Raw genomic sequence first — 15,451 nt, 5'->3', positions numbered from 1 at the left:
CTCTGATCTTTTCCACCCATTGTGGGGAGGACTGCGATTCTACCAACTGTGTTACCCACGAGGGCAGTTGAGAAGTGAAAAGATACTTGTTGACCTTACAGTTGAATTTCAGTGGACTGTCATTTTCAGGAAACACATATGAATGAATGTTGTACCAAAGATTATAATTAGAAGGGATTTAGACCTAGGCCTTTTTCTTCAGGTGTTAGAAATAGAAATCATAGCCACTGTGCTACCATCGAGGGCAGTTTTGAATGTCGAGAAGCAATATTTGCGATAGGTTTATGACAACGAAGGAGAGAAGCTATGGTTAATTCTATTAAAGAGATAAATTGTTGTCAATAAATCCGAGTGTTGCCGAAGATGAGCATGTGACCAGAATTTCACCATCTTGTGTTTTTGAATGAAACGAGACAGTGAAATTAAGTTTTAGAAATGAAATTAATCAAATCGTTTGACCGACTGTGTACATCAGCATTTAAGGAATTGGTGGCGGTGGATGAATGTTTGTGAATTTGAAGGCGTTTGTTTAGAGCAGGATTTGTCGAAGCGGGAAGTGGAATGTAGTGTACTGTCATCAGAAAAACTATGGATAGAACTTCCACACAATCATTATATAAAAGAAGTGAAAGAACAGATCCTTGAGGAACTTAATCACTATATGAGAAGTTACAAAACAGAAAACAGGGAAGACTCTGGCCACTTAGAGCAGACCACATAATTCGAGCTTTGTTTAGATTTTATGCGAAACCTGATCAAATGCTTTGGCAACGTCTGGTACAATGGATTAAATGTATACAAAGAGGAATTACGCAAGCTAACACCGATCAGTACATATGAAATCCGTACTGGATGTCGTTAACAAGATGGAAGGTGTCCATATAGTGCAAGATCTGGAATTATTCGGAATTAATAAATATTTTCTGGTTCTTTACTTTAGAAAACGTTCAGGTAATGTCAGTAGGAGGACAATACACATTACCCCCCCCCCCACAAAGTACCAGCTACGCGTTTATTTGACATTGACGTCACTACTACTCACCTGAATAGCATGTCAGTACCACTTTGACTGTTGCACCACACTCCATCCTCCTAGGCAGACTTTCCACAAACGATAGACTACAGCAGCTATAGTCGTCCATTCCTCCTGCAAAACAATCACCAGTTTAGCTATCGATGCCGGATCTGTTGGTCAATGAACTGGAATATCGAGGTCGGTTGGCCTCGATCGGTGAAATACCACCACTTTGCTTATTGGAGGCTTGAAGTGGTAAAACCCATGTTTAGTCTCTAGAGCAAAGTTTCCGGCATCCCCCTCCCCTATACTTCTCCTTCAACCCATGCACGGTACTAAGTACTATAGGTTTTGATACCTTTCGTGTTTGGGGTTTTCATAAAAAAAAACAAAAAAAAAACAGGATTTAAATCGAGCCTCTGCGCTGGTCAATCCAAGTTTTCTACATTCATGTCCATGAACTATTCTCGAACAGCTGGCTGTATAGCATGGGACACTGGCCTGTTGATACAAACAATGGTCTGAACCAAAGGACTGTCACATCTTAGGGTGGTCAGCGTTCATGGTGGGTGTGATCCTAAGACTTAGGACCAAACTCACCACCGCCCCCCCACCCCACCGGGTTGAAAAGGTGCGTGTTCAAATTCCGTCAATGACGAGAGGAACGTTTATGAACTTTTTCACTCCGTGGCTGAGTCAATCGGTCTCAGGCATAGGCGGCAAGGTTCTTCTCCTGGAAAATCGGGTTGGAATTCCATCAGGTAGAGAACACGCACAATCTATGGACATAATATATATGGGCTTGTAAGTTCGATCTTCGGTGTCCCTAATTAAAAAAAAGAAGTTGTTTATTATTATTTTTCACTTCAGGTCTCCATTAAAAGAGGTGATGATATTGCATCGGCTGATAACAATAATTGACCAACTATTGTTACTTGGTATCAGAAGAGGTCACCCTTTCCTGACTAGAGTTTCAGTGTTTAATGTTACAGTCAGTCTGCAGAAATTTGCGATATATCAATATCCCAGACAAATCTGTGGGAAAAAGTACTGAATAAGCGAAGAGAAAGATCCATGAGTGGATCATATATATACTGCTATTCCGAAAAAAATTTGCATATGGGCGCATATACTCCCATTGAGGATGTTATTGAGATCATCATTATATCCTGGAGTTACCCCATGGACTAGAGAAACGCTATCATCTTCCTAATCCCCTAAAGGAGATAAGAAAGGCGTGGTGGACAAACTATAGACCAGCGACTTTGACTTCAGTGGTGAGTAAGATTATGAAGTCTGCGGTTAAGGATTCAATATAGCGTCATCTCGATAAGAATGGATGCAAGAAGCAACTTGGTCATTATTTACTTCGTTTAATCCAGGCTTGCTAACAGATATGGGATGGAAAGTAGTCAGGAATTAATATAGGCTCAGGGTGGACCAGTGTAGCATTTGGGACCTCCCGGGGATCAGTGTTGGAGCCACGTCTGTTTCTTATTTTTCTTAATGATTGGATTTGTCAAAGTTGTCAAAGATTTAAAGGCAGGAAGGGTGTTTAATGACGAGAATCAGGCCATTTTGCTTCAAAATAGCTTAGATCAGTTTTATAAATAGCCTGAAAAATGGTACTAAATTAATGCAGAAATGCAAGGTTTTGCACCTAGGGAACTTTCAGTTCCCTAGGTGCAAAATCTTGCAAAGAGGGGGATAAAAGTGGTTCAGGATAAAAGAGACTTAAGGGATACGATTCAGTTAGATATGAAAATTTATACAATATAACATGCAATATAAACACGTTACTAGAAATGTACGTGGTATCCCGTCTGTATATATATATATATATATATATATATATATATATATATATATATATATATATATATATATATAGGACAATCTCAAGCAGGAAAAAGGATATTACAGTGCCTCTTTTTAAGAGGATAGTGAGACCATATTTAGAATTTGCGATTAGGTCTGTAGGCCACAACTGAAGAAAGACATAGGACTTGTAGAAAGGGTTCAAAGAGAGGAAACTACATCAATAAGGGGACGCTAATTAATGTGCATGTGAAAAGGCCTTAAGAGGTGCAGATTGCAAAGCTTGGCTACTGGATGTCTTAGGGGGTGGGAGTTAATAAAGGTATATAATCCCTGAAACAGTGAAATGAACTAAGGCAGTTTTTATTTTAAGTATATCTTCGAGCGAAGTGTATTATGACAATGAACTTTGCAAATGGGGAGTAACAGAGGTTGGACTTTATGAAGTTTATTTTCAGGTAGCGTGTTGTATATCATTTGAATGAATTGCCTGCCACAATGGTCGAGGCGGAGAGTTTGGTGAAGTTCAAAGCGGAATTGGATAAGACACACTGCCCCAACACAGCTTGAATTCCCAGCTTTAACTCTACAGTAATTTTATTTTATTATTTATTTATTTTGTAACACGGATGGTTGAAATTGGGAAAGGCAGACACTGATTGGCTGTCATTAGCGTTTCTGAGTGGTTGTTCTAAGTGGATGAAGTGCACATTGAGTCCAAACTTTTTCAGCTCGAGTCGAAGTCTCTGAATGAAGGCAACAGAGAGACCAAAAAAAAAAAAAAAAAAAAAAAAAAAATGAGAGACAAAAAGCCTCTCATTTTTGTGGAATTTAGTTTAGCACTCTCTATAGGAGGTTCACTGAATTACAACACAACTGGCTTTCCAGGAAGAATGGCATCGGTTGTTAAGCTTAATTCTCCTCCACCCACAAATGTGGCTTCATAAAATTAGAAAATTTGTACCCACTGTCATCACATAATTAAGGGTATCCCGTAATTACACTATAATTCAGCAGTCAAAAAAATAAAAGTAAAAATGTTCATGCGAACAATGGACCTTACACCAAAAATTCAAATACTTTTTATAGAAGCATTTCACGATAATTTTAATTTTGGAAGTTTCTTTAAGGAGTGCCTCTGTGGTTTGATTAGAAGTGATCCTATTTAATTTGGCCAAAAGATCAATAGAAATTACTGATCTAGAGGCTATATATATATATATTATTTGCCACCTCTTCCAAGACGAAGAATATTAACCATGCTTCGAAAACCAACAAAGTTTTTCGATATTTTTGAGGAAACTTTAAAAGCAATATTTTAAAAGAATGCGTGTTTTTCTCAGGGTCACAGTCGTAGAGCCATACCGATAAAGAAATTCTAAAATATCTCGAAAACTTATGTAATAAGATGAAGATATTGATTGAAGCTATTTATATCTGACCTTGAATTTTGCGAGATCGAGTAGGATGGTACATTAATTTGCATACTTTATGAAATGTATGAAGCTTGAAGTGCAGCGGTAAAAGTTTCACCGTAGAAAGATATTTTTTATGACCGGAATATCAGCCCCTTCTCTGTAATAAGATTTAATCATTATGAAGGTAAAAGTAATTTGCTGTTTTGGCATGGTATAATGAAACCTGTCTTAAAATAGTTGGGAAGAAATTTTTCCCATTTCAGTGGCTCAGAAGAATCGGAGTGCCATATTTTACTTTCACCTAGTTTCATCAGTTAATAAACATTCGGACATCCTATTTCACGCGATGGGTCGTTTATTATAGCAAGAGGCTTTTCAAGAGGTTTTTGTCACTGGCTCATTTGATTTATGTGTATATACCACATATTTTATAACAACAGGGCCTTCGTGGGCAGCACAGTTGGTAGAATCGCCATCCTCCCACACCAGGTGGAAAAGACCTGAGTTCGAATCCCGTCAATGATGTGAGGAATTTTTATGGGCCTTTTCACAACGTGGCCGAGTTAGTCGGTATCAAGCGAGGGTAGCATGATTTTTCCTCCCTGGACGTTTTCTGGACGAAAAACTCAGGTTTTTCGTCCAGAAAACAGAAACTCGACCACACGCAATTATATGGCGCAATATGGTCTAAGTCGCTGATGTACCTAAAACCTTACAACAACAATAATAACTTGGGTCCCTTTGTATTTCCTTACTAGCACAGTTTTCTCCTACAGTTTAGATTGTAACTTCAACTGGGATAAATCAGAAATTGAGGTGATAATTTGGAATATAAAAAAAATTGATTTATTCTAAGTCAGGTTCTGTTTTAACTAGTCAAATTCATGAGTTGTACAAGTTGTATTATTATATATTGAGTAACCACTTTATTAGGTACACCTGCTCTTTTTCATAAGGCCTCCGTAGCCGAGTGGTCATGAGCGGGAGTGCAGTACCACACGCCCTCTGAGTAGACCGGGTTTCAAGCCGCTGACTGCTAAATACAGCCGATCTGCCAACCAGCACTGGACCAGCGTGGCAGATTATGGTCCATTTCCCTCAACATGAATCGTTGAGGAGGCTTCCATCCTGCAGTGGGTTGATAATGGCTGAAGTTTACTGGGTTTTTTTTTGTTTTTTTTTTTTTACTCTTTTTCATAAAATGGATTGTTCCTTCAGTAACATCATCCCGTGTGCGTTCCATGTGATATAAGTCATGTGAACAGATACATAGGGTGCTGTACGTGTGAATGGGCAAGACGAAAGATTTGAGCCATTTTGAACTTGGTTTGGCAGTCTCAGTCTACGGTAGACGCCTTGGTTTGAGTATCTCGGAAACTGCAACCCTTCTTGGATTTTCACGTACGTCTGTGCTCGAGTGCGTTGAAATTAGTCCAAATACAGATGGACTTCTTGTGATAAGGGACCTGCCTCCGTAGCCGAGTGGTCAGGAGCGGGAGTGCAGTGACACACGCTCTTTGAGTAGACCGGGGTTTAAGCCCCTGACTGCTAAATACAGTCGATCTGCCAACCCGCACTGGACCAGCGTAGCAGATTATGGTCCATTACCCTCGGCATGAATTGTTGAGGAGGCTTCCATCCTGCAGTGGGTTGATAATGGCTGCAATTTACTTTTTTTTTTTAATCAAGAAATTGTCCGCATGTGTCACTTAATTGCTAAATCCATATGCAGCTGGTCCTATTCAACACTGTCCACATCTTTATTCTAACAAAACACGGATTGCCCAACGCTAAGCTTTTCCAGTTCAAGCTGTCCAGTTCTATCCTATGCTCATGTGGCCAATTGGGAGCCTCGCAACATGTTCTCTTCCACTGTTCACTTTATGATAGTTTAAGAGTCTCCCGTTCAGACACTCATTATTTAATTTTGCTGCAGGTATTGAAGAACAATTCATTCCCTGCTAGAGAAAAATTTTCAGTTTCTAGACTTGCTGCAATGCCGCTTTTGGGCGTAGAAAAACCCTTCAAGTTAACATTAGTGAAAATAAGGGCACAACCTTCTTACCAATGATGCTATTCTGACCTCTGTCATCTGTACTGGATACAGGCACTATTATTTGTACTCGTAAGTGGTTACAATTATAGATTTCTAAACATTCTCTTCTATAATTATCTGATGTCATCTTAGAGAAATTCTTCCTCATGGACTCTGTCATCTTTTATGCAAGACAATAGTCATCAATAATATCAACCTATTGTTTCTTCTCTACTATTAGCTTTACTCTTGCAGTACTTTTTTAGCCTCCTTTTTGGTTGAGAATTTTGTTGATCCATCAGCTTTGTTGATAAGCAGGATTTTCTTTCTTTATTTTTTATTTATTTATTTTTGCTGGCCCCTTTGGGAGCGAGATTTGCTAGTTTCTTGGAGCAGGATTTCTGGCGCTCACAAAAAAAAAAAAAAAAAAATTATGATATTAGGGTCCCCTGTAAATGATTACATCTACGCATATATTCATTTTGTCTGTAAATTGCGTGTGTTCTCTGGTCGATTTGCCTGTTTGCTGGACGAAAAACCCCAGTTTCTGGGGTAAAAAACCTTGCTATCTACGCCTGAGACCGATTAACTCAGCCACGGAGTGAAAAAGGCCTACTAAAGTTCCTCGCGTCATCGACAGGATTCGAACCCCGGTGTATGGAGGAAGGTGACGATACCACTGTGCTACACGCGCAGATTGCTGGCGCTCACAGGTTTAGCTTCTGCCTTCCGGTGGGTGCGGGATCTCATTTATCCCATCTGCATGATAGGACAGGACAGTACGTGACAATTTTTGGTCCATCTTTTCTTGGCACGGATGGGTCCAGAGAAGTAGCTCTCCTGGCGATCGCTGCTTCCTGATAGCAAATTGGCCAGAAACACTTCAACAACGTAACATTACATACACACAAACATAGCACTACACCAATTTTTGAACATTCTAAAGAATTATGTATCCTTACATTGAGCAACGGTGGACTTGAACTAACGTTCAGGAGCAACCCTACGTAAGGCCCTATACGTCTATTCGCTTTTATAGGGATACCTGTGCAATATTTTTCGGAGGATCTCATGAGCACAGCCGAAAGACATGCCACTCTGGGACGAAATATTCCTTACAGATTTCTTTGGGCTCTTCTTTACAAGTTTCTTTGGGCTCTACACAAGTTTCTCTTCCATGAACATTTTCAGTCTTTTGTCTAAATCTGCGATGCTCTCAGTTTTCTTATATTTATCATCGTATAGATGAGTATGTCTTAAGAGGAGTTCTTTCATTGCCGCATTTTTCTGCAATTTCCTTCTTTGATGGCTTCGTAACTCCGATTTAAAAAGTAACTTTCCAAAATAAATGTTGCTTGCTGCCGACCGTACGCAATTCTTATTCTTTATGATGATCTGAAACAAAATGAAACGAAGAAAGGTTACATAAATGGATTACATTTCTTTTTGAATAAGCATTTTACCTTAATCTCAGCAAATTATTTTGCACACATCGCTTCTCAAAGAATTTAGGAAATCCTTCCATCAGTTCGATAGACTTGCTTTCAGTTATTGACAAATATACCTATCGTACAATCGCACCGAATCAATGAACTCGAGGTCATACTTCACTGTAAATTAACCTTTCGAACACCGTATCTTAATGTTAAGACTCTTCATGTAATGCGGTTAGCAAAACAAATACTGCACTTAAAATAGTAACTCTTTTATCTCTAAACTAACATAACCTATCTTGACCTGCGGTGCTTTATCCATTTCGGACCGAGGCGTTTCATCCAGATCAACCGAAAAAAAAAAAGAAAGAAAGAAAGCTGTTTACTGATGAACGTTGGTTAAGGACGTAGGATAACCATCAAAGTACCGGCTTAGAACAAATCTAGATACATCCCACTTCTTAATATACGAGGGTAAGCCAGATTTAAGACGAACTTCAGTATAAACTGTTTGTACTGAAAAGTTATACTGAAACTGTTCTTATGGCTATAGTTATACTAACGCCACATGGCTTTAGTTTCCTCTGCTTAATCTCTAAACAGTGCAATGAACTCAAAGCTTTGAGTTGCAACCAAAGCTATGAGTTCCACAAACGTAGAAATCATTATAAATTTTTTGTCCCTCTGAAGCGAATGAACAGCTTACTGCGTACGGGTAAGGATGAGACATGTCTAAACATGTTATAATTTGTTCAGTGCACTCTGTTGTATCAACATTGAACAACGAGCATAATCCGGATACTTTTTGAACAGACATGTAACCCTACCAACCTGACTAGGTTATTTGTGGCCTATTGCGTGGTGAGTTATTCCTTTTAGCTGTGTTTTGGGGAGTGACCTCCCATTTCTATCATGCATGTTTTGCTGTCCGTTTTCCCTTTCTTTTGTACTGCTGCTGCTACTGCTGAAGTGCAGGAACAGGTTTTGAAAGGTTTTAGTGATTTTTACGTATTTTTACTGACATTATAAAAGACACACTTTACTTTATCTAATAATATTTATAGCACATAAAAAAACATTTAAAAGTTTGTTTAGTTCTTAAGTCGGCGATTTCAGCACCATAAAAGGCTTATACGTACAGTACAGATTTTTTTCAGGATATCTCTGTGTTAAAGTGTTTGTAACACAGACTGACAGGCAAGATAATGAGAGGAGCAGTTAATTATGATGGGGTCAACGTATATAAGTTGTTGTTATTGTTGTTTTAGGAGCATTAGCAACTAAGGCCGTATTGTCCCGTGTATGCTGTCTGTAAATTACGTGTATTCTATGGCCGATTTTCTGTTTACTGGACGAAAAATTCGAGTTTCCGGGAGAAAAAAAACACATTTACCCTCGCCTGAGACCGACAAACTCAGCCACGTTGTGAAAAAAGGCCCATAATAATTCCTCACGTCATCGACGGGATTTGAACTCAGGTCTTTTCCACCCAGTGTGGGGAGGACGGCGATTCTACCAAGCCGACCGGGCTAGCCAGGTGGGTAAGGTGCCTGCCTGGCAACCCAAAGGTCGCGGGTTCGAATCCCGCCTCGGGCTTGGATCAAAGTACTGCAAAAACTTTGGGAGGTGCACTATGGCCACAGAAGCCGATGCGCCAACTACCAAAAAAAAAAAAAAAAAAAAGATTCTACCAACTGTGGCATATAAAAAAAAAAAAAACTGCAGCCATTATCAACCCACTGCAGGATGGAAGCCTCCTCAACGATCATGTTGAGGGAAATGGACCATCATCTGCCACGCTGGTCTAGTGCGGGTTGGCAAATCGACCGTATTTAGCAGTCAAGGGCTTGAACCCCGGTATACTTAAAAAGCGTATACTACTGCACTCCTGCCCCTGACCACTCGGCTACGGAGGCGTTCACCGTGGCTTATATAAGGTACCAATATAAGAGGTGGAATACTGTTGGGTATATCGCTTGTGTTCTCTCATCTAGCATGCTCCTGAATGTATCAGATTATTCAGCTATGAACTCAGTCGTTTTCACTAATTCTCTATCTGTTTTCTCTCCACCTCTATTATTTGTACATCTAAATTCTTTGTACATATTAGACAAAATATTCACGCTCTGAATGATCTTCGTACCAGTCAATAACCATAAACCTGGCTTGAAACGTAATTTTCTAAAGCATGTCCTCATATCAATTTAGATCAGTCTTGCTCTTCCATATGATATTGTTAACCTCTTGGTGAGAACTGCCAGTTATCTCAGAAACATACCTTCATGGATAGAACAGCGGTTAAAATCACAGTTCTTTCAAACAGTATGGGAAAGACCTGGGATTAAATCTCCTCTTGACGCGAGACATTTTTTTTTTTTTTTCATACCGGAGCTGAGCTAGTTGGTGTCTGACAAAGATTCCATGATTTTATTTCCTGCAAAATAGTTTTAAACAATTGATACAAGATAAGGAAATTTGGTATGAAAGTAGAGTATGTAGTAACGCAGCAATTCCTTGTAGGAACCTATGAGTTATGGATGAAACGTAATTTCTAAAATATGCAAATTAGAAAAATGGATACTCGTTTTCAGATACATGAGCTAAAATTGCATAGCATGCTGCTTTCATGGGTGTTCAAGAGTACTGAAGTCCAGGAGGACAAATTGTGGGAGATGACTAACAACTCGAAATTTATATTCCTAGGGACAAGTGTGTTAGTTGTGAGACTTCTCAAGGGAATTCATCCATTAGAAGGAACTGCATAATCTACTGCATCCCTGTTTAGCGAGGATATTTCGTTCGTAAACCTAAGAGCAGTTAGTCGATCCAGGCAAGGGTTTAATGGTTTTTCATCCCAAATGCTCCGGTGTTTAGTCCAGCAATTACAGACACAATATACTGATATCTCAAGCATTTGCATATAAAAAGTAATTGTTTTTAAAACCCGTTTCTGGCTGTGTGCTTTTCTGTATTTGTTAGATTTGCTAAAAGGAAATTCGCTTCATTATTATATGATATCTTTTTAAATATTATTGAAATGTTTTCCATATATGAATATATTACATGACTATTGCTAAGAACCCGGTACTTTAATCAAAGTCGCATTCTGAAAAACTCGCTACATTCACTATTGCAAATCTCCAGCTTTTGCACCATCTTAGGTACAGTTGGTACAGTCAGTTTGCACAGTTGGTACAATCACCGTCCTACCCATACTAGGTGGAAAAGACCCGAGTTCGAATCCCGTCAATGACAGGAGGGATTTTTATAGGTCGTTTTTACGACGTGGCTGAGTTAGTCAGTCTCAGGGGAGGGTAGAATGCTTTTTTTCCCGGAAACTCAGGTTTTTCGTCCAGCAGACAGCCAATCGACCACAGAACGCAAGCAATTTACAGCCCAATATATACATGCGGCACAATATGGCCTAAGTCGCTGATGCCTGAAACCCTGCAACCAAGCAGATTTAAAGCGAATCAGTAGCCCTAGAAAAGAACGAATTAGTAGCCTTAGAACATTTATAAAAAAATTTATTTGAAATGGAAATTTTAAAACATTTTAGACAATAGACCTGAAATGTAAACTTTTACTATCACTGTTATAAGGAGTAAATCTTGGAAACCTAGTACAATTCTGGATTTATTTGGTCGCACAGACTACTGTCATTAATTTTACAATTCTCATTCTACTTTCGCTTCTATAGGATTCCCAAAAAGGATCCTAGATGAGTTGAAGGTTGGGAAGTGAGAAGAACTTATTCACACCACAACTAAATTTCTGTAAGTTTTAAATTTTGATAAAAAATATGTGTAGGAAGGTATGAGCATAGAAAGTAACCAGCATGTACTCTCTCTACTTTTGGGCTTTCCAGTCGTCAGTATTAGAACAATACAGGTTTGAATAATTTACTTTCTTTACTTTTGGAACACTCCTTACCAACACGCAACTCATCTATTGTGCAGGAGTGCAGTAAATTTTCTGTTGATAATGGGACATTCTCACATGCATTGATTAGCAGAATGTACATATTTTGGATCTCTATGAGATACATATATCTATAAGTACTCTTATAGATAACCATAGGGTTCATTGACCTTCCATTTATGATGGTTTTTTTTTTTTTTCCTAAATAAACTGCTCGCATATACGTCTTATATCTTGGATTCCAATACACACAAAGCATAACCCTTCTCAGTTTAAAATACGTCAGAGAGAGAGAGAGAGAGAGAGAGAGAGAGAGAGAGAGAGAGAGAGAGAGAGAGAGAGAGAGAGAGAGAGAGAGAGGAGAGATATTTAGGACTCAAAACAGAACTTAAAATGAAAGTTGCTTCAAGCCTAGATGAGAAAGGAAAGTGCATAATTATAGGTGCAAGTTTCCTATGAACAGTATCAAATTTGCATTCTGAGGATCAAAGTCAACTTACAGAACAGTAACGTTGACTACTTCCAAAAATTTAATACCATTCTTGTTAAATAGGTTTTGATTAAAACGGATATTGGAAGTAGTTACTAGAACCCGTCTAGTGTTACCAGGTCTAATGTTCTTGCTCAATACTTCAGTGCTCTCTATCGAGAGTCACATAAGCCCTAGGAGCAGTGCTCACTCGTCTATTGGACAGATGTATTTTTCAGACGCTCTCCGCTCATCCGCTCATTCTTCGTATCACAAAGTTCCAGTTTCGAACAGAGTCTGCAGGTTTGGTTTTCTACATGGAAATTAATAATTTTTTTGCTCTTTTCTGATGAAGTTGGTATAAAACTGAGCATTTACATTTAGCTCCTAGTATTGCCTATTTTCAAAAAGAACCACTGGGGAGAACCCCTTAAAGACAATTAAAATTTCATAGGGTATTGGTCTCAAACTACTGATACGTGGTGGAATTTCAACAAATATCAATGAGCGATGGTTGATGGAAGCTCAATACAATTTCAAATTTTATGTTTTCAAGCATATTTAGATTATAATTTTTGATTAAATCTCGAAAATGGAATAATTTGGTGTCGTGGAAAGATTACAATGAGTAGATTCTGAACTTGAGGATTAACTTCAAATTTATGTCTTCTGGTTCCATTCACAGTGATAAATGATCTTTCTTTGAAGTGACTAGTCGGTATACAGCCTCACTATACTTCAATGAATGCTAACTGCGATGCCCTCTTCAGGAAGTCATAAAACGGATTTGTCTGGTAGAGATGTCCTGAAACGGAATGTCGTGTTTATCCCCAACACAATGGGCAGTGTAGTTAGACTCACGCGGGTAAAAATGGTCGGACAAACACTTGAACGATGGTTCAAGCGGCGCGTGGAGCTAAATATATTCTCCCAGTGGTGCGGGTGAACTGCGCCCTTTCACCTGTAGTTCAAGGTCAAAAAAGGTAGGGACGCCCCTGGCAGAAAGTAGGCCCGCCTGCAATTTCAGGTTGGTGCTAAACGTTCAGGGGAATAAATCAGTGGTTAACACTCAGGGGAAATACGAACCTGCTGCTATGAGAACTCGGACTGCTTCCGATACTTTTTTGCGTCACACAGGGCGGTAAAAACGTTCACTTTGCTTCCACCCTGTTTGACCAGTAGTGGGTGGAAGAAAGAAGCCGGTCGCCACCACTGAATATGCCGCTATCATACCCTACCAAATCACCTGCCTCTAAAATCCCCCCGTGTTTGTTCCCACTACATGCTGGGCCTCTTTATGGTGCATGTTTGCCTTCGATTTCCATCCCACTCGCCTTGTCGGAGTACTGCTCTGCCATCGTTGACTCATCCCCCCCTCTCCCCTTACTCACCCCCTTTGGAAAAACGGAAAGAGAGAGCAAAGTCATTTCGAAGCGTCGGGAGGACTTTGTAACGCTATAGCCGAACAACTGTGGCATGAAGTGGCACACACACACACACACGAGATGGCGAACACCCTTTTGTTTTCTTAGCGCGGATCATCACAATACCCGGATGTAAGTTACTTTATGTACTATAGCAATGTATTCGCGAAAATCTAAGCAAATACGCGAGAGTAAGTATGGCCCTTACAAAGGGACCGATATGTTTGTTTTCCTGGAACTCTCCGGCCCTCTTCATTCACAGCGCCGTCCGCAAATAGGATGGCGAATTAAAAGCGGAGAGAGTCGATCGGACGCCATGCTACACTCACATAAAAGCATGGAACAACATAGCAAAATTTACGAGCGTTTGCTATCTAAAGGAATATTGCTTGTAATCAAACAAATACACATACATAGCACACAATTTAGAGTTTAAAGTCAAGAAAAGCGTGTGTTCGCGCTCAGTACAGTGAAAACAATAAAAACTTACCCCCTGATTTTATTGTAAAATCCCTAACAGTGAAAAAAGATAATACATAATCTACTTTAAACGTTTTTATCTTGTAAAATGTTAACAAGCATCCCCACTTAGAAAAGAAAACTTGCTCCAACTTCCATTTATGATCTGCATTCTCCTCTCACCCATAATGATTTTTTTTTTTTCTTTTCAAAAACACTCTCGCAATTACAGAACTAAAATTCTGTAATGGTATTTCCCACGTGACATTTTCAATTATTTAAAAAAATATTAATTTTCAAACATCGAAAAATCGAAGTACATTAGCAAAATTAGCGAAGCGATATTAAAAAAAAAAAAAAAAAAAAAACAGGGCGTAGCACAGAAGTAAAAGAACTTACCATCACAAGTATAAGAACACAGTATCTCTGTCTATAAATGGACACCATACTTCAAAAGAATGAAACGTTCACAATTACATAATAATCCTTTGGCATTAACCCACCCCAGTAAGCTCACTTTGGCGAGTAAATTCCCCCAAGTTTTACAAGGGATGTGGAGACATCGGTGCTAGATACTAAATAAATGTGTTAGGAGCGGCACCTCAGAAACTTGGCAGATTCCCGAAGGCACAGTTTGTGGTGTGCATTAAAAACGTTGTAAACTTTTGACTAGCACAAACGGGGGCTTTTCTACAGGGATCGCAGTTTTCTGTCCGGAGGGAAATGGGGAAAAAGGGGAGGGCTAAAGTCCGGGTTGCCGTTATTCTGCCCTTCACCGGTACTTCCTGCAAGTTTGACGGCGATTTTCAGTTTACGGGCAAGAGGCGAACTTCTTAGAAGTCAGGTGGGCGTAGGAGTGGAGACGTAAGTTTGGTACGAAGGGGGCCCCTCACTCAGCTGCCTAAAAGTACATAAAAAAGCATGGCAAAGTCTGTCGGACTTTTCCCACTCTCTGAATCAGCTTCCAAAGTATATAGGCTCTTCGCAGTGCACGTGGTTGGTGCGACGCTACCAGAGATAGATCGATGGTTCGTTCTTGTGTAGGTTATCATTGGTCCCCATTCTTATGTCCGGTGTCTTCGACACAGGCGTCAACTTCTACGCTAGTACGCATGTGTGGCAGTTTGCCCAATGTAAATGGAGCCGAAAATGATTAGAACGAGGCAAGACTTGTCATTTCTTTGCTAAAATCTCGACTTTAGATATCAGACTAACAAACACTAAGGTTAAGACTTAGAGATTTAATTAATATTTGCTTAATCTTTGTCGCTTTATATTTTCTTCTCTACTTTAATTGGTGTAAGTGGTTCGCTATTCCTACAGGTTATGCCTGTAAGTAAAATCTTATCAAATTGGGACTTATCCTATTTAAACTCGAGGCACTTAATGGTTTTTCTAGAAGTATGGAAAACCAATATTTTAAGGACATGCTAACTGATTTAACTTGAGATTTTTCATC

The 15,451-nt window shown here is 39.3% G+C and overlaps 1 protein-coding gene across 2 annotated transcripts in view; it reads right to left on the bottom strand.

Annotated features, from left to right (window-relative positions):
• Positions 1 to 14,994, bottom strand: part of nolo (ADAMTS-like no long nerve cord) — a 192,637-nt gene extending 177,643 nt beyond the window's left edge. For both annotated transcript variants that reach the window (XM_090383741.1, XM_090383742.1), the window contains exon 1: positions 14,392 to 14,994. In XM_090383741.1, the coding sequence (XP_090239867.1) occupies positions 14,392 to 14,439 (48 nt within the window). In that variant the 5' untranslated portion in view covers positions 14,440 to 14,994. The remainder of the gene's footprint in view (positions 1 to 14,391) is intronic.
• Positions 14,995 to 15,451: the final 457 nt, after the last annotated feature.

The sequence above is a fragment of the Mastigoproctus giganteus genome, chromosome 10 (genome assembly GCF_048544385.1).
Source record: "Mastigoproctus giganteus isolate SK-2022 chromosome 10, ASM4854438v1, whole genome shotgun sequence".
NCBI lineage: Eukaryota > Metazoa > Arthropoda > Arachnida > Uropygi > Thelyphonidae > Mastigoproctus > Mastigoproctus giganteus.
Note: the sequence above shows the minus strand (reverse complement) of the source record. Positions and strands in the feature narration are given on the sequence as shown.